The following is a 19,644-nucleotide window of genomic DNA, read 5'->3' on the forward strand; positions in this document are numbered from 1 at the left end:
AAAAAATCGGTGGTTGTTCGATGTTTTCTCGTGTGCAAAAGTTCTTTCAAGAATTTCGAGTACTTAGTTATAGATGATCAAAGGAACAAATGAAATGATATCTGGTTGAAATTCCCTGAAGTAGGAAATTATTGTGTAGAAAAGATAATGTACTTTTGTTGCTCATTAAGAGCACTGCATGATGATAATAAGAATAGTTCAAATGATCCTGCCCTATATAAAAGCTAAAGATGCTCAAATAACCAGCACGGTACAACTCTTATGTAAAATTAAATTGATATTCAGTCGATAATCCAAGCCATAATTCAACTATCTTGCATAAATTTAATCAAAACCTTGCACAGTGAAATACCTAGCCAGAATATAACTATCATTACATGACTCAAAATAAAGAACTTGCTCAGAGTAAAGAGAATGGGTGAGGGACCTTCCGGAAAATTTTAATCTGTGCTCAAATTTGCACTGAATCAATTAAGGTGAGCTTTGCTGTAGTTATCCGCGGCTTTGGATAATGATTGCATTGATATAGGAAATCCTGGACCCATCTACATAACGAATGGAGTAGATTACCTCAAAATCATATATAAACAAAAATACAACATTGCATGCACAACAGCAGTTACTAAAAAATCAGATCCTACACGTATCTAGGAATCGTTTATCGTGTACTAAGGTATTACGCCAACCCAGTTATTTTCATTTTCTTTACAAGCCAGCCCAATGTCTATATAAACGGTCAACAGACAACACATTTACAACACCAACTTTCTACCAACTCCTCCCTAGAGATAACTGTCAGAAACTTTTACGGAGTACAATAACACCACAAACTAAAAGCAAAACAAGAAAATGATAACTATATTAGAGGTCTGTGACATGGAACCTTGGTGGAGGAGAGTCCTGGGGAGTAAACCCAGGACGCCTGATCCATGCATTAAGTAATCTTACCCCAAGGGGTTGGCCCAAGTGGTGAAGGTCTTGGTCTTGGTCTTGGTCTTGGTCTTGGTCTTGGGGGTATCAGTCCAAGATTCAACACCTCATGGGTGCAAACAATCCTTTATGGCCAGACCCACTAGTGAAAAACCAGCGATTTAACCAGTTCCATGTAGGGAAACTTCCGAGGGTGCGGTGTACTGGACTAGGGTTTACTCTGCAGAGGTGGGTCCGAAGAGCCCTGTCTTGGAGAGGTTAGAGTAAAGAAGTAATCTAAGGGCTCTCTTAGTGCAGAGTTGGACTCAGGCCTATGACCATTAAGTTGCACCTTAACAGGTATAATAATTTTTTTTATAATTATAATATGTTAAATCAGTGTGTCTTGCATCCTCTTTGTAAAATTATGTTATAATGGATATTGGAACAAACATTAAAGGTATGACAAATTTCCAGCAAAAGAATGTTTGAAGCTCTCTCTCTCTCTCTCTCTCTCTCTCTCTCTCTCTCTATATATATATATATATATATATATATATATATATTTTATAAGTATCTATATATATATATATGCATTCAAAGTTCTCTCTTATTTCTCGCGTCTCCAACCAAGTCTTTTTGATTAGTGAGAAAATTTTTCATCTCCCCCAAAACCCATAAAAAAAAATGAATAGAAAAGATCACGGGGTGTTGGGGGCGGGGGGTTAGATGGCCTAACCTTACTGGAAGTGGAATATACAAAAGGTATTTCAATATCTAAGCATCTCGAAAAGTAAGGCCATTATCAATAGTAAGTAAACCAAGTCCAAGGATTATGAGCTTACCGTGCTGCATATATGGAAGGAGTTCACATATCCCGCATACTTGGAAGCTGTCATAAAGAGAGGATAGATATTTACTGATATACAAAGCCCAGGCCACATCACGCACAATCCATATACCATATTTTGTACAACTTTTTTTTTTTTTAACCGGTCCATATTTTGTACAACTAATTCAATATTTTATTAAAATGCAAAAGGTGTAGCCGAAGCACATAGAAAATATACAAGAGAAAAACCTAATTAGAAATAGAAAAAGATGCATGAAAATCTATATGCCAATTTCACTCTCCACTCAACGGAAAAGATCTATAAATAAATGCATAACCTTAAGTTACTAAAGCCCTCTTATTTTTTAGTCCAAGTGTCACACCCCAACCGAAGATCTCAGAGTTTAGGCTAAGTTTTGGATTTAATATCCATGGTCCTACAATTCTCACCCAAGTGATTTGGCTTATCATATGGGAAAATCCTTGGCAATCTTAAAGATGGGCTTCCAAAATGGGAATTGGACTTGAGATGGTGCAAAAGCCTGTTTTTAAGCCCACAAACCCTAGAACTTACACCTAGCCAAGGCCCCATGCTACTAGGAATCCTTTTTTTTTTTATCAGTAAATAAGTATTTTATTGATAATAGGCGAAGCCAAGTACACGGGACATATACAAGACTACTAGGAATCCAAATCCAATTAGGATAAGTCAAGAAACCTAAAACCTCTACTGGCCGACCTATAGGATACACTAATCCTAGTAGGATTCTGTCACAACGATTTACCTCCCAATTATGTTGCTACCTACTAGACTTCTATAGGGATAACTCTACTTGGTAGCCACTGTGATTCCTAATCTGACTAGGAAATCAAGTCTAATCCAGAAAAGATTGAACTACTTCCTAGTTGAGATTTCTAAACACTAGGAATCCCAACTCTTCAAGAAAACCGAATCCTAGAAAGCCTAGGAGACTTATTCAGTTGCTGCCAGGGTTCCCCACCACCTGTAGGAGTCCTAATCCTGCAAGAAAACAAAATCTCAGCACCTCAGAGCACCTCTACAGCTGCCCTCTTATCAATTGCTCCATAGGACTCCAAACGCTCTAGGAAATCCACTACTGCCACACATCCAGAGCAATTAGCAGTCCTACACCTTCTAAAAAGCTTAAGATACATCTTCTATAAATACACCAATCTGCCTGCTGCCCCTATTCAATTCATCAAACCTAGATTAAACCATTATCACCCTAAAACAGGATGCGGTCCATGTTGGCAAACATCATGAGAAAACAGAGTTTTCAAACTGACCTAAGGCTCAAGATTCCTCTTTTATAAGCCCTAAAACAGCCACCAAATCATATTTTTCCAAAAGAGATGCTAGAAGTCATGTTATGTATTCATGTACCCCACATGTGTAAAAAACATGAACATGTTAAACAGCCACCATCATAACTTCGTCAAAACCATGTTCCACGAAACATCATAAAAGCATGTGATTGATTAGATGTTAAATGTATGCTTGATCATGTGATTTGGACGCACTCGATTATTGCAAAAGATAAGGGGTAAGTATCCATGATCTCACCTTTATCGCTATTTTATGTAAGAAAAAATGATCACGATCTTTCTATAAGATATCAATCTTTTTGTAAAACAATGTGATCATCTCTTTCCGGTGATTAATGGAGCTTCCATTCATGATCTTCTATTGTTGTTTTCTATTTCTTAGAATGTATTTAGGTGTTTTCTTTTGTATACTTCCTATGACATGGCCTTCGCCTATTTCATTCGTACTAATAAAATTGTCCTTCTTACTTATAAAAAAGAGTGACCATCTCTTTCTAAGCTATATGATATGTGTACATGTTTTGATCTATAACTATAGGATGTATGGCCTATTCTTTGGGAGCCCACATTCTATGCACCCACTTTATTTATTTATGAAAATCATGAATGCAATTGATTTGTAAGTATGCTTCCGCATGTGATATGATTTCTATTTATGCTATGTCATGCACGAATGAAGGACATGAACATGATAGACTAAGCCATGATAAGAAATGATAAGACAAGGCAAGAAAGTAAGTTCATGATTGAATGCATGACATGTATGATAAGTCTGATGGTACCGTAAGATAAGGACAAATTGCAATGCCATGATAGGCACACTAGTAGTGCTACCTCATGTATGGACTCCTAACCTACATTTGTGGGCAAAATCGAGATCACAAGGATTGCTAACCCTAACTCAACGGGGTCAACAATGGGTACTGCCCAACGAGGAAAATCCACCAAGTGCATATGCATGTATGTGTGTACTTCTTTTCAAAGAGGAAACTCTATGTTGCTTATATGTTTACAATGCAATATGGTTTCTTATTGAGTATTTGACTCATGTTTTATGTTTTAACCATACCAAATGAATAAACTTATGATGATGGAGCTGCAAAACTAGGCGTAACTTAAGAGGATGAGACTGTCATAGAAATTTTTTTTTGATAAGTAAGAAGTAATTGTATTGATAAAGATACGCATAGCCCAAGTACACCGAAGGTATACATAAGAGTATACCAAATTAAGAAAGACTGGATCTTAGAATTTTATGGTTTTTTGAGATATTTTAAATTTATATTTTCATAATTAGTGAGTCCTTTGTGAATTAGCCCAAGACATGGAATATTTTTAACTAGTGCTATTTATGACTTGTTGAGTCTAAAAGGAAAGTGACAGTTAATATATATGGTTGAAACGAGCATGGGCCTGGAAGTAGGTGTAGGTGTGGAGAAGCAGGGACTGGGGCAAGGGCAACTTTTGGACCAGGGTTTGGATTGAAGAGGCGCAGGTCAATAATTAAAAAGCATGGTGGGCTGCATTTCTCTCTGGCTGAAAAAGGAAAAACGATAGCCCAAGCCCAGTCAAAGTCGAACTAAGAAGAGCAGGTGGGATAAACTTTAAAACGGGTACGACCTCCATTGTAGCTAATCAACCACCGAAATCGGTGCCTTGTCAGTCAAAGGTTGCATAGAAGGCTTCGCTGGTAGACTGCAACACGATAGATGTTATCTCAGCCAATGGTCTTCTAGTTGTTATTGGCAAGAGGGAAGAAGTAGAGCTTGAAGATGGTACCAAAATTGAAGAGGAGTTTGAGATATCATCTGCAGAAACATAAGAGAAGGTTGGTGGCAGTGTACTCTCTGCAGTGAGGGGCCCGAAATAGAGGATGCTGGTGCTTAGATTTGCATGGGTCTAAACAAAATGACATTGGGGTTTGGGGGGGGAGGGGGAGAGTCTCGGGTCTTGACTTGGGGAAAATAGAGGGATTGGCTAATGAAGAATTTTTGGAGGAGCCTTATCCCTCCAAAATTCCTAAATCCAAATATAGCAAGCTTACCAAAGATGTAGGACTGGGTCCTTCACAAGGCAAAGGAGATTCAGCTTTGTGTAGGGCTGTATTGTGATGGTTTTGAGGATCAATTCTTGGCCTTAAAAACAACCATTGAAATGGGTCAGTGAAGATGAGTGCTCTTCAGCCAAGAAAAGAGGCAGAGCTTAAAAGACTCATCTGGTTTGTTAAATATAAGCCAAGAGATGGGAGTGTTAACCGTGGGAGATCAAAAGGCAAGGCAACGACAATTGCTCGATGAAGCCTAAAATTGCTTCATGGAATGTTAGGGGGCTCAATGAAACCAAAAAATGCATCAAAATTAGAAATCAACTCCGTAAATGGAAAGTTGACCTTGTATGCTTACAAGAGACCAAGCTGGATTTATGTTCCTCTCTACCATAAGGAGCTTGTGGGGTTGCCACCAAGTGCAGTGGTGTGATTTACCACCTAATGGGGCTTCTAAAAGGGTTTTGGTAATGTGGGACAGAAGGGTGGTGGAAAACATGGAAAGTGTATGTGGGGGAATTCATAGTGACTTGTTTGTTCAAGAACATGAGGAAGGACTTCTATGGGTCTTCATGGGTGTCTATGGTCCAAATTCAGCTAATGCAAGAAGATTATTATGGGATGTATTGCCAAGACTAGTATTTTTTTTTTTTTTTTTTTTTTTTTTGATAAGTTAAAAATTTTATTAAACACAATGTAATAGGCGAAGCCTAAGTACATAGAAAGTATACAAAAGAAACACCTAGTTACATTCTAATACTAGAAAAGCGAAGACAAGAACTCGTTTACAGCCCCTCCCTTGAGTACAATAGCAGAAAACCAGCTAGGCAGGGTGCTTGTAAAAAACTTCCAAAATGCATCTATATTGCGTTCCCTATCATTAAAGCACCTCTCGTTTCTTTCCAACCAAATACACCACATAGCACACAGAGGCATCATTTTCCATGCGGCTGCTGCTTGGGAACAAGTATGCATTTGAACGTTGGTCCAGCTTGCTAGAAAATCAACCACTGCTTTTGGCATAACCCAGCTCAGCCCAACCCTTCCAAACACTCCATCCCACAGCACTTTAGCCATTTCACAATGGAGGAGTAGGTGGTTCACTGATTCCGCTTCTTTCCTGCACATAAAGCACCAATCCAAACCAATCATTCCGCACTTCCTCAAGTTATCAATAGTCTGAATATTCTCTATTGCTGTTGTCCATACAAAAAAATCCACCCTTGTCGGAACATGAGCCTTCCAAATCCTCTTCCAAGGAAAGCTAATATGGTGCTGATTTAGTATCACCTTATAGTATAACCGAACTGTAAAATTTTTAGAAGCTGTTTGTCTCCAACATAGTTGGTCCCTGCACTGTCTTCTTATCTCCACTGAATACAACAATCTGAAAAAATAGTAACCTCCTCAACTTCCCAATCCTGGGCAGATCTGGAGAAACTTACATCCCATAGCACCACTCCATTAGGAAAACCCATCAACTCTGAAACTAAAGCTTGCTTATTAGTCACCAATCTGAAGACAACCGGAAAGGCTCTAGACAATTCAATATCCCCACACCAAACATCAGACCAGAATCTGATTTTTGAACCATCACCAACCGAAAAATTAACTTGTTTCAAGAAACAGCCCCAACCTTTCCTAATAAACTTCCAAAGACTCACTCCATACGAACCCCTACACTCCTTGGTACACCAACCTCCCCAATCACTACCATACTTTTGATCGATCACCCCCCTCCACAATGCTTCCTCTTCCCCACAGTATCTCCATAGCCACTTCCCCAACGACGCCTTATTAAAACTACATAAGCTATGAATACCCAAACCTCCCTCAACAATCAGGCAACAAAATTTTTTCCAACTCACTAGGGGAGTTTTAGTCTCCTCTCCCATGCCTCCCCACAAAAATTCTCTATACAATTTTCAATACGATTGGCCACGCCAACTGGTAAAGGGAAAAAAGAAAGGAAGTATGTAGGGATATTAGAGAGAGTACTCTTTATAAGAGTAATCCTACCCCCTTTAGATAAATAAGTTCTTTTCCATGCTGCCAACTTCCTCTCTATCTTCTCGACCACTCCATCCCAAATGTGTTTGGCTTTAAAAGATGCCCATAGCGGTAGTCCCAAGTATTTTATGGGCAGAAAAGCAACTTTGCACCCCAGAAATTCTGCCAAGTGATGAATATTATGGACTTCTCCCACCGGTACCAACTCCAATTTACTTAAGTTCACTTTTAGTCCGGAGATGGCTTGAAAACACAGCAGGACAGCCCTCAAAACTTGAATTTGTTCCCCAACAGCCTCACAAAAAATAAGGGTATCATCAGCAAAAAGCAAGTGTGATATTGTAGTAAGTCCATTAGAATTAGATCCCACTGAAAAACCCGAGATAAATCCTGCTCCTACCACTACCTCCACCATACGACTTAATGTCTCCATAGCAATATCAAATAGAAAGGGAGATAAGGGATCCTCCTGCCTCAAACCTCTTGAACTCGGAAAATACCCACAAGGCTGCCCGTTAACAAGCACAGAAAAACGGACAGTTGAAATACAATGGCTTATCCAGCCACACCACTTGTCTCCAAAGCCGCATCTTCTAAGCATGTACAAAATAAAGTTCCAGTTTACATGATTCAAAGGACCCCCGAAGCCCCATCCCGCATGCGACTATCTACACATTCATTTGCAATCAACACTGAATCTATGATTTGTCGTCCTCTAACAAAGGCGTTTTGGGATTTAGAAATGATCTTCTCCATCACTTTGCTCATTCTATTTGCTAACACCTTTGAAATAATCTTATAGACGCTGCTTACCAAACTGATTGGGCGAAACTCCTTCAACTCCGAGGCCCCCACTCTCTTTGGAATCAAGGCAATAAAAGTGGCATTCAAAGTCTTCTCAAACTTTTGAAACTCATAAAATTCATGAAACACCTTCATCACGTCCTCCCGCACAATCTCCCAACAATCTTGGAAGAATGCCATAGAAAACCCATCCGGCCCGGGAGCTTTGTCTCTCCTCATTCCACAAACCACCCGATGCACCTCAAGCTCTTCAAACGGCCTCTCAAGCCAACTTGCTGAAAAATCATCCACCTTTGCAAAGTTCAATCCATCAATCTTAGGTCTCCAATCTTCCGTCTCACTTAGGAGAGAGCTAAAAAACTGCACAGCATGCTCTTGGATCTCGGCAGGTGAGGATAGCAGATTATTTCCAGTTCTTAACATCTCAATAGCATTGTTGCGTCTATGAAAATTAGCCATTTTATAAAAGAAACTGGTGCACTTATCTCCCTCTTTAAGCCAAAGAACTCTCAACTTTTGCCTCCATGATATTTCTTCCCTCAAAAGAACCCTCTCAAGTTCTATTTTTACTTCATTCTTCCTAGACAAACTCCCCTCACTATCCCCATCAGCTTCCAAGGATTGAAGCTCATCCCAAAGGATTTTTTTCTGCTGTTTAACCGTCCCAAAAGCCTCCTTATTCCATATCTTCAAATCAGCTTTTAAAGCTTTGAGTTTACGAGCAAAAACAAAACTAGGAGTCCCCTCAAACTGATACAACAGCCACCAACTTTTTACCTTATCAACGAAGACCTCTACTTCCAGCCACATATTCTCAAACTTAAAATACCATTTGCCCTCATGAATACCCCCACACTCAAGAATAATGGGAAAGTGATCTGGTTCTACCCTTGGAAATCATTTTTGGCACAACTTCGGATAGTGAGCTTCCCAAGACAATGATACTAAAAATCTATCCAATCTTGAACCGCCTCTAGAATTGGACCACGTATACTCACCCCCCCACCAATGGCAAATCCAACAGTTCCAAATCAAAGATCAGCTGTGAGAAAACCTCCATAGCTGTAGTCATCGAAGATAGACCCTCCCGCTCACTTGGGAAACGAAATATATTGAAATCCCTGCATACACACCAAGGTAAATCCCACAAAGAAAACAACCCTGATAATTCATCCCATAGCAAGTTTCTATCCTGATCCCTATTGGGACCGCATACACCTACTAATGCCCATGACCACCCATCGTCCATGTTTCTTAATACACATGCCACCAAGTAATCCCCAATGCACTCATCTACCATCTCGACAACTCTGCTATCCCACATGACTAGCACTCCACTAGAAGCACCCGAAGAGGCTAAATGAGTCTAGCCTACAAAAGAACCTCTCCACAAGCTACTAATTACATTCCTGTCAATAATTTCCAGTTTTGTTTCTTGGAGGCACACAACACCGATCTTCCAACCATGAATAATGGACCTAATGCGAAGGCGTTTATTGACATTATTGAGCCCCTTACATTCCAAGACAATATTTTAGGCTTCATAAACTGGATTAGCTTCCCTCCCCTTTGATCTGTCCCTCCCCAAAGTGCCCTTCTTATTGTCATAATTAATAGAACAATGCAATCGTTTCAACTCCTGCTCCTTTCTCCCAATTGACTTCTCAACCGTGGATCGACCAGCTTCAATGGCAACTAAAAGTGCCATCCATTGTTCCTCATAAGCATCATAAAAGAGACCCACACCTTTGAATCTCCTCCACTTTTTTAAAAACCCAGCCTGAAGATTCCTTAGACACTTTTTGGAGAGGAGTCATCTGTAGCAGTGATGGACTATCCATCTCCTCCTCATAAATAGCTACTTCGAGCTATGGGTCCAAAACCAACATATCCTGCTCTTCCATATCAGGCAGTTCAAACTCAACCTGCCTGCTTCCCTCTAAATTCAAAAAATGCTTCAGTAGGCTATTACCCCCTTCCACCATCCTCGTGTGAGTGGCCACAAAGGTCAGAGCCTCATTATGTCCCTCAGTAGCCTCGACAATTTCCCCTGCCTCCCTTTCTAGAACATGGTGGACCACCTCTAACGCACCCGAGGCTGCATCTATACCTATCGATTCTTTCTGTGCCAAAGGTGGAAACACTGTGCTATTATCGACGCCGCTACATATTCTCGGTAGTGAGCCGATACAGCCTTGCCTTTCCACTCGAGAAGCTCGCCTTAACTCATCAATGTTGACATCGAAATCTCACTATCTACCTCCGTCGACCGAGTTTGTGCAAGAGCCGAGACGATGGGAGCTAGGCTAATGGCAGATCTACTTGAATTCACCCCTCTAAGCTCCACGGAACCTGCTGCCGACGGCTGTGTTTCAGTTGAAGCTTCGAGAGCCTTCGACGCCACCGTCTGAGGCTTCACTGGCGATGGTGGCACTGACTCACACGCTACTAGGCCTGCCCCAAGCTGGGTCTTCTTCCTCTACACGAAACCCTTCTGTTGGGTGGGATTAGGCCCGATGTTAAGTTGAGACCAGGCCTTCCCCTTAGGCCCACCTACCTAGCCCACACCCAATGACTTATTCCCCCTCTTCATAAGAGAAGACTCTGGCCCACTCCCCAAGCCCAAACTCGGCCCCATGACTTCTTTACCCAAAACGCACCATATCATCCATTTTACTTTAATGGCCATCTCTTCCAATGCAACCTGCATATCCCGCAAATCCTTCAAAACACTTATTTCATTTTGCCCAGACAACCCTCTACCATCTCCCTCTCGCCTCTGAACACCTACCAAAACAGGAGCTTCACCTGCTCTTTACAGGTCTGCCGAAGCAGAAAGACTCACGTCTCAATGTGACTGCACAACCTCCATGTACGACCGAGCCAACGGGAATGCTACTGTTGAAGAAGATGGTAGACCTCTCCCCTAACCACCTTTGTTGCCCACCTCCCTCAAGGCCACCGCAAGCTTTCTCCACCCCATTCCATCCCTTTCCCCAGGGATAAAGATGAAACTCCGCCTCCTCCACCATACTCCACCAGGGCCAAGAAACTACCACGGGAGTTGGAATCCCGCTACGCGATATACCCTCTTTTTCGTCCCTATAAGCAAAGTAATACGCCTTGCTCCCATGCTTAAAACATTCCTCCCGTGCTCTTGAGGCCCAACATGATGTATCCAAACCCAACCTCAAGGTTTGTGATCCTTTCCAACCCCTCTCAGTGATAAGCACATCAAGCCCCTCTGCCCATATCTCAAACACCTTCGATTCAATTGCTATACTTCTCATGGAAGATATTATCCTTCCAAGGATGCGTCAGACACCCCACCGTCAAGGACCCACAACCATCATGGACTACGTGAGCTTACGGAAAGAGATATTGTGTACAGAGAGAAAAAAAACTGCCAAGACTAGTTTATCTATAGGATATACCGCAGTGCATTGGTGGAGATTTTAATGTCACTAGATTCCCATGTGAACGATCAGGAGATTCTTATATCAATTCAGCCATGGTGGAATTTTCTGACTACATCGCTGAACAAAACCTACTTGATATTCCTCTTGTTGGGGGGCACTTTAACGTGGTCTAGTAATCAAGAGCACCCATCATGGTCAAGAATAGACAGATTCCTTGTTTCTCCTGAGACTAGGAAGCTCACTATCCGGATCTAATTCAGAAACTTCTTCCTAGATTGTGTTTGCGTCATTTTCCCATTCTCCTTGATTGTGGAGGGAGAAGATATTTTAAATTTGAAAATAGGTGGCTAAAAGCAAATGGCTTCGTAGACAAAGTTAGACAACGGTGGTCTTCCTATTCATATCATGGATCTCCAAGTTATATATTGGTCTGCAAATTGAAGGCCTTAAAGAAAGATTTGAAGGCTTGGAATGAGCAGGCATTTCGTAATGTGGAATCCCAAAAGAATGCTCTTTTGGAATAACTTTAGGACTTGGAAGGTTTGGAGGAGATGGGGCTTCTCTCTGATGTTGACAAAAATGGTTGTGGAGATACTAGTTAGAAGAGGGGGGCCCTATGGAAGATTTTCATTGACTCAAGAGTTGGTAGGGCTGGGTTGGGGGGGTGGAGGGGGTACCACATGGGGTGGGTCTTTGAAAACACATAAGAAGAGGCTAGGAATCTCCTCTAGATACACTCGGTTTGAAGTGGGAAATGGGTCTAGAATTAATTTTGGCAAGACATATGGTGTGGAGATAGATGCCTCAAGGAAGCTTACCTAGGAAATTTTGGAATTGCGAGGTCTCAAGATTGCTTCAACTGCATATCTCCTACATCTCATTAGTGGCCTTCCTCAATTGAATGTCGCATTCTTCTGAGCCACACAAGATTGGGAAGTTGAAGTATTCGCTGAATTTTAAAATCTTGTCTATTCTGTCAAAATGTAACGCCCCAATAAAAGGCCCAAACCACATGACCTATACTCCAAAGGGACTAGTCAATGATATAATTGGAGCCCCATTGGAACATTATAAAGAGCAAGAACTTCCCCTTCCCAAGCAATGTGAATTCTCATACACCACCTACCTTATCCTCTTATTATATGGGGTATCACACAAAACAAGGGTGGGAGAGGTAGATAGACTTACTTGGAGTCCCTCGAAGAAAGGGAAGTTCATAGTTCATTCCTTCTATAAATCTCACTTTGAACAATGCAAATCCATTTCCATGGAAGAGCATTTGGAGGACTAAGGCACTCCAAAAGAAGCTTTCTTCGTATGGATGGCATCATTAGGAAAACTCCTCACCATTAATAATCTTAGAAAATGCTAAATTGTCATAATGGACTGGTGTTTCCATGTGCAAATCGAGTGGGGAGTTAGTAGATCATTACTTCATTGTGAGGTTGTCACAACCCTATGGAATGACTTCTTTGCTAGAATGGGGTTAGCTTGAGTGATGCCGAGGAGAGTAATTGATTTCCTTGTAAATTGGAGAGGCCTGCGTGGTAATTCGTAAGTAGCAACAATATGGAGGACAGTTCCCATAGGCCTTTGGTGGGAGAGGAATAATAGAAGCTTCAGAAATCAAGAACGGTCAATGGTGGAGCTTCGACGTTTCTTTTCTAAACACTTTAATTCATTGGTCGGCTGTAATAGATTTCAATGGGTTGAACACCCAATTCCTCCTATCCCTCGATAATCTGCTTAGGTGTCACTCTTGTATATGTCCTTTGTACTTGGGCTATGCCTACTATCATCAATAAAATTCCTATTGACTGATAAAAAAATGACTCTTCAACTAATAAAGTTTAAATTATTTTAACATTATGGAATCTTTTATACATGGCTCGAATGAAAATCTTCTAAAAGTCGGTAACATTCCCAACCTTCTAAGGGAAGGAGCGTTATACCAAGAGCACAATAGCTCTTCTCTGTAATGGGAAGCGTAAATGCTATTTTTTTCAATAAACATTGCTTAAAGAAGACATTTCAGAAGCATTTCTTGAAACAAATCAATGTTGGTTATCAAAGAACTAAATTCTCTTTAGATAATAGAAATTTCTCATACCATGAGAAATGCAATAAATTTCAGTAGTCATTGTCAAGTGATCCTAAGATGCAAAAGGAGACACAGCTAACTGTGAAGAATTTGGCTACATTCTGTCTGAGACTACCACAGCAGCTTGAAGTCACTGATTAATGCATTTAAGCAAACTGTATAGCGCTCCACATTAGCTGACAAGCTATAATATTATGCCCTTCAAGCTTGGCTAAACAGTTATACTTGGATTAGGTTAGAAAGATGCTATTGACTAATGCACCCACAAGTCAGCTTGAATCAGCTCTTAAAATGGAGGTAGTCTTGCTCAAGCACAGGGGTTCCAAATGATTCCATGGTTTTAAATCCAAAGACTAATTAAAGGCATTAGCATGAAGTTAAATGTCAAGTCAAACCTGACACAAGGTTATGTGAAATGCAGTGGAATGAACTGATAGGGATTCTTTTGATTCATTTATATGTATCTAGTATTTAAGACCACTAAATTGTTCATACCTAGGAGCATAATTGCCCAACCTTGGCAGCATATTGCAATGCATTCCATGAGTTGTTTTTTTATCTGTAGCAATGCAGTCCATGAATTGCCCCATTATGGGATAAAATCACTCCAATTGATAAAATTACCACATGTCCTATTCTTTTTCCAAGTTTTTAACAGATAAGAGACAAGCTGGGCTTATTTCTAATGGAACCATCAAGTTTCCCTCATTATTGAGCAAGCAGGGCTGATCAAAAAAATTATTGACCAAGTAAATTGATGCTTGGAGACCAGAGACCGAATAGCTTGGGAACCATAGGCAGATGGCCCAGGTGCACTAATATATGAGACAAAAAAAGTTACTGTGCAAAATTAATGCCATCTATATTAATTTTAATCCAGAAGAAAGAAGTTAGCAAACATATACAAGAATGTAGAACACTAACCCTTCTTTAAGCTTGGAGGCTTTGCAAGCAAAAGAGCATTCATAAATGCACCAATATTTTCACGTAAAAACTCCTCTGTGAAACTCGCCTGTTACCAACATATTAATCAGACAAGAACGATAAAGTCCCATATAATTGTATTCCTATTTAAATGAACCATTATGTTGTGGATTAAGAAAATATGGCACCTTGCCCAGTCCCACATGCACGATTGATGTTTTGTCCATTTTAAAAAGTATGCGACCCAGTCTTGCAGCTTTTATTGCCCCAGCAACATCACTAGTCACAGTATTGTGCTACATAACATATCAATACAACCAAAAAACTATTCAGTACAGATCTGTGCATTGATTTTTATTTATTTTTTTTTTTTTGGGGGGGGGGGGAAGATGAACTCACTTTACGGTCTGGCAATAGATGACGTTCCTTAAGAAAGCCTGCTATCTGCATAATGGTAAAAGTTCCCTTGTGAATTAAATAATTCATTTTTTTATAAGTAATCAAAAATAAAATATCCATTCATTTAAAAGATTAAAACAGAGAACAACAAACAATCTTAAATAACCTTATTTAGACGCAGCACCAATTGAGGAGTTGAGAAACACTTGTCCACATTAAACTTGTGACTGCCTGATAACACATGGTCAGATCATGAATGCAAAGCAAAAATTGATCACAGACTAAAACATATCGCTTTTAGACACAAATAAAGATGAAACAAGGGGTAAAGTGAAACATACTCCAGGTGCGTAGTTATTTTTTGATATGGCGAAAAGGGGAAAAGGGGTGCATATTTATGCATGCATACTAATATCTGATGAAAGCATACTAATATCTACAAAACCAGAGAGAGAGAAGCAAAAATGGATGGAGTATGAAAGCTGGGAGAATGAAAGCAACACAAGGGATGAATCTGAAGGTACAAACAAGGAAACTGAACAACCCCAAAAAGATGTAAAATTGTGCATTAAAGCAATGAAACCGATTCGCATAGTAGAAGTAAGAACAGTTCATTACTCGCAATTTCCTCAATAAGTTCAACACCACCAACAATATCAGCTCCAGCAGCTCTAGCTTCATCTGCATCTGCCCCTTCAGCAAAGAAAGCCACCCTAACATCCTGAGAGATGAAAGGTGTTATGCAACAAACCAGCTACTTTAAAGTAGATTACAGCCTATTGATCTAGCATGATTTTAGATAATACCTTGGCAACACCATGCGGCAGAATCAAGCTACCATGGACTATCTGCACTTCAGTTCAGTTGGGAGTAAGTTGAATCATTTAAGAAACCCATTGAAGTTTAGATAAAAGACTTCAAAGAAGAATAAAGCACCCAACACTTGAAGATAAACATGATAAGCCTTCAAGTTTGCCACATAATCCTTTCTCAAATTACTCATGAAAAAATTAAAGATACAAAATATACAAATATATTGGAAAAGGGAGAGAATTTGATAATGCACAGTCCCTTAGACAAGCCTAACTTGCTAAGCTGTATATCCCCAATGGAAAAAAAGTAGTTTGAGATAAATCGAAATCCTCCAAAATTAACAACTGTCCACTGTTACGTCCAAAACCTGGAAACATTTTAATCGTGCAGTTGTATTCAAACTACTTTCAAAACCAAATATTATCAAGCATTCCAGTAATACAGTCCCAACAAAACTTCAATTCTTCCATCCAAACTCTATCTCAACAAGATAGATTAAATTTGAAAATAAGAGACGGGTTTCTCAGATGAACTAGTCCACAAACCTGGTCCGTTCGCTCTTTCTTGATTCCCAATCTTACATGCGCTTCAACAGTTTCGTCAAAATTCTTCTTGGCATTAGCCTGAAAAATGACTAGAAATATCACACAGATTTTAGCAATGACCTTGAAAGAAGCTTAAGTTTTCGTAATTTTCTCAAAGTTCCAAAATTTTCCCGAAATACTATAAGATTCTCAAGTACCGTACTGCACCTTCTCTGCAACAAAATAAAACAAGAATTAAGAAGCTTATGGTTCTACACTGACCTTCACTAGGCGAATAGCCTCCATCAAATCAAGTGGTGCCAGGTTCTCCTTCCTCTCCTTCTTCTTGATGAGCATTGGAAAAGGGACCACTACCTTCTCCTCCTCCTCCAAAACCCTAAACATCCCCCTCCTCAACCGAACATCCTCCTCGATTCTCTTTCCCTCTCTCTCCATCTCTTCGCTTTCCCCTTTCGCCTCTGGCGCCTTTTCTCCTTCTCCGGATACCCTATCCTCTGGAAGTGGCGCCACGCGGGAGGGATAAGACACCGGGGATATAGATGGCACGTCCTTGACGTACCGGATGTCCTCGCGAGTCCATATCGACGGTGTTTCTGGCTGCGAGTTGCGAGGTGGGTTGCGACGCGGTAGCTGTGGGGACTGAGAAAGGTTTTCGTGCTGGTCTTGATCGGGCGTGGAGGGCTCACTGGGTTTCACAGGGTAGGATACGGTTTGGACAGGAACGGATTCGGAAGGTTTTGTTGGGGTTTCAGAGTTTGGGCTAGGGTTAGAATTTGTTGAGGAGGAAAGGGATCGATGGCGGAATGGCGGAAACGAGGGTGGTTTGGGGAGGCAATGGCGGCGAACTTGGAAGAGAAGCTTGAGGGCCGCCATGTAAGTCGATCACCGATAGGGGTAGAGAGGTGGGGTTTTTCACGGAGTTTGGGGTTTTAACTGTGTAGTATGTGATATCAAATAATTTAATAAAAATTAAGTAGTGTATGAAAGGAGAACTCAATTAATTTAATAAAAATAAAATAAAAAATAAAAAATAATTTTTAAATATATAAAGTATGTGGTATGAGATGATGAGTAGCATTTTAAAAAAAAATTATGTAGTATGTACTAAACATTTTATTTTTTACTCTTGTTTAAATTTATATTTGATCTCAACTCATCTCATTTAATCATTATAATTTTTTTAAATTTTCACCTAAAATATAATAAATAATTTAACTTTTTTAAAAATAAAAATAATATTCAAGAATAATATTCTATCAATATTTTATTCAACTTTCAACTCATTTCATCTCAAATCCTTGTTCGTACTAACCTTATTGGAAAAAAGTAACAAACAAAAACAAAAATCGTAAACATAAAGAAAACAAAAACCCTATAATGCTATTATGCTACCCCTAATCTTACTCCTATTTTGCATACGAATTAAGATTAAGTGAATGATTAAAACTTAATTATTTTATTTTTATGTTATAGTGTAGAGTATATCATCTATATCACTTAAATAATAAAATTTGATTCGTAAAATTTAAATCTTAAAATTTATCTTTCAAATCAAATTATGTCATGTAAATAGGACTATAAAAAAATTGGAAAACCGATGAACTGCACCGAACCGATGTGTTCAGTCCAATTCCAAGCTCATTCGGTCCAATACCGATTTTTATTTAGCAAAACTGGTTGAAAATCGATCTAGTTCCAGTTTTAAATTTTAGAACATTGGTTCAAACCGAACTAGATGGGTATATATATATGTGTGATTTTTTAATTTTTTATATTATATATAATATATTTTTATATGATGTATTTATTTTAGATATAATTTGTATATTATATATATTACATATTAAATTGCTAATTAATATAACATGAAATTTTAAAATCTTATCATATATAAATATATATATATATTAATCTTATAACATAAGATTAATATAACATTTTATCTAACATATAAATTTTAATTTATAATATACTGTCTCTCGTGTATTTCGACCATCACGTACTTCGCTTCCCTGGGCAAGAGGCACCTCAAGAAGGAAATGCGTAGAAAATCCTCGCCGATATAGTACCCCTTCTACTAAGGTAAAGTGTGCAGCTTTATTCCTGACCTTTCATGCTTCCTCCTTGTCATCGGGTAGGCCATTAGGTACTTCATTACCCTAAGCGCCAACTTGGGTACCTTCGAGTTCGCCTCTAAGACTGTTGGCCCGATCAACAGAGTCTCAACTGTCTCGATTACTATCTCCCAAGGGAGGGTTGAGTTATCTTTCCCAAACACAGCCTATGCCAGCTGGTCCGCTATCCAGTTTTCATCTCCCATAATTGACTTGATGGGTACTCAAAACGGTCGTGCATTTCCTATACTTGGTGCAGGTATCTCTTGAGCCTGTCTACCTTAGTTGCATATATCCCCCACCACTTGGTTGACCACTACGAGTGAATCGACTTGCATGTTGACCTCTCTTGCTTCCAATGCTTCTGATATGGTGAGCCCCGCCAACATTGCCTCGTACTCTGCATCATTGTAAGTGGTCTTGAATGCGAGCCTTATTGTGTAATAGACTCTCTTTCCCTCTTCAGTCAAGATGAACACTCATGTCCCTCCCCCTAAACAACAAGAGGAGCCATCCGCATCAACCAGCCACGGCTTTTTAATGGTTGCCTGTGATGGCATATTGGGGAAACCAATGAATTCAGCAATGAAATTTGCCAATACTTGCCCCTTTAGTGCGCCTCACAGCAGATACTTGAGATTGAACTCACTCAACTCGATTGACTAGCCTACAAGGTGCCTAGACAAGTTGGGCCTCCGTAGGGACTTTCTTAAGGGGTCTCTATCAGTACATTGATCGAGTAAGTTTGGAAGTAAGGCTTCAATCAACGGGCCATGGTTACCACCGCGAATGCCATCATATCCATACGAGGGTAGCAGACTTTTTACTCCTCTTAAGGCCCGGCTCATGTAGTATACTGGCCTTTGGGCATTCCCTTATTCCTTCATTAGTGTTGCCAATACCGTGTTTGAGGAGGCAAATAAGTATAGGTACAGGGTTTCCCCTTGTGTCGCTTGGCTCATGAGAGGGGCTTGTGCCAGGTATTCTTTCAGGTGTTGAAGTGCCTTGTCACAATCTTCATTCCATGTATGGATCTTGCGCAACACCTTGTAAAAAGTGGATTTATCTATTGATCTGGATATGAACCTGTTAAGTGCCACAACTCTCTCGGCTAGTCGTTGCACTTCATTAAGGTTCTTAGGCGCTTTCATCTTGATGATTGTCTCAATTTTTTCAACGTTGGCTTCAATTCTCCTTTCTGAGACCATTAAGTCCAGAAACTTGCTCAAGTTTACACTGAAGGCATATTTCACCGTGTTGAGTTTCATTTTATATTGCCGAAGAACGACGAAGGCTTCCTGTAGGTCTGCTGCATGATGCTTAGGCGTTTTATTTTACGAGCAGGTCATCCACGTAAACCTCCATGCTGCACCCAATCTAATC

At 39.9% G+C, this 19,644-nt stretch overlaps 1 protein-coding gene across 1 annotated transcript; it reads right to left on the reverse strand.

Moving 5' to 3' along the window:
- Positions 1–260: 260 nt before the first annotated feature.
- Positions 261–17,097, reverse strand: LOC121250141 (50S ribosomal protein L1). The gene is made up of 10 exons (XM_041149090.1): positions 16,409–17,097; positions 16,148–16,225; positions 15,596–15,637; positions 15,408–15,510; positions 14,956–15,020; positions 14,790–14,834; positions 14,579–14,686; positions 14,391–14,478; positions 1,755–1,801; positions 261–545 (listed from the first exon to the last, which is right to left on the reverse strand). The coding sequence occupies exons 1-10, from the start codon at positions 17,018–17,020 to the stop codon at positions 468–470; spliced, it is 1,266 nt and encodes a 421-aa protein (XP_041005024.1). The 5' UTR covers positions 17,021–17,097; the 3' UTR covers positions 261–467.
- Between the last annotated feature and the right edge of the window lie 2,547 nt (positions 17,098–19,644).

Source organism: Juglans microcarpa x Juglans regia, chromosome 2D, assembly GCF_004785595.1.
Source record: "Juglans microcarpa x Juglans regia isolate MS1-56 chromosome 2D, Jm3101_v1.0, whole genome shotgun sequence".
NCBI classification, from domain to species: Eukaryota; Viridiplantae; Streptophyta; class Magnoliopsida; order Fagales; family Juglandaceae; genus Juglans; species Juglans microcarpa x Juglans regia.

Coding starts and splice junctions, on each gene's coding strand:
- LOC121250141 (XM_041149090.1), bottom strand. CDS start 17,020: ATGGCGGCCCTCAAGCTTCTCTTCCAAGTTCGCCGCCATTGCCTCCCC. Junction 15,021..15,407: donor ACTTATTGAGGAAATTGCGA/GTAATGAACTGT, acceptor ATGTGTTATCAG/GCAGTCACAAGTTTAATGTG. Junction 1,802..14,390: donor GCCTCCAAGCTTAAAGAAGG/GTTAGTGTTCTA, acceptor TCTTTATGACAG/CTTCCAAGTATGCGGGATAT.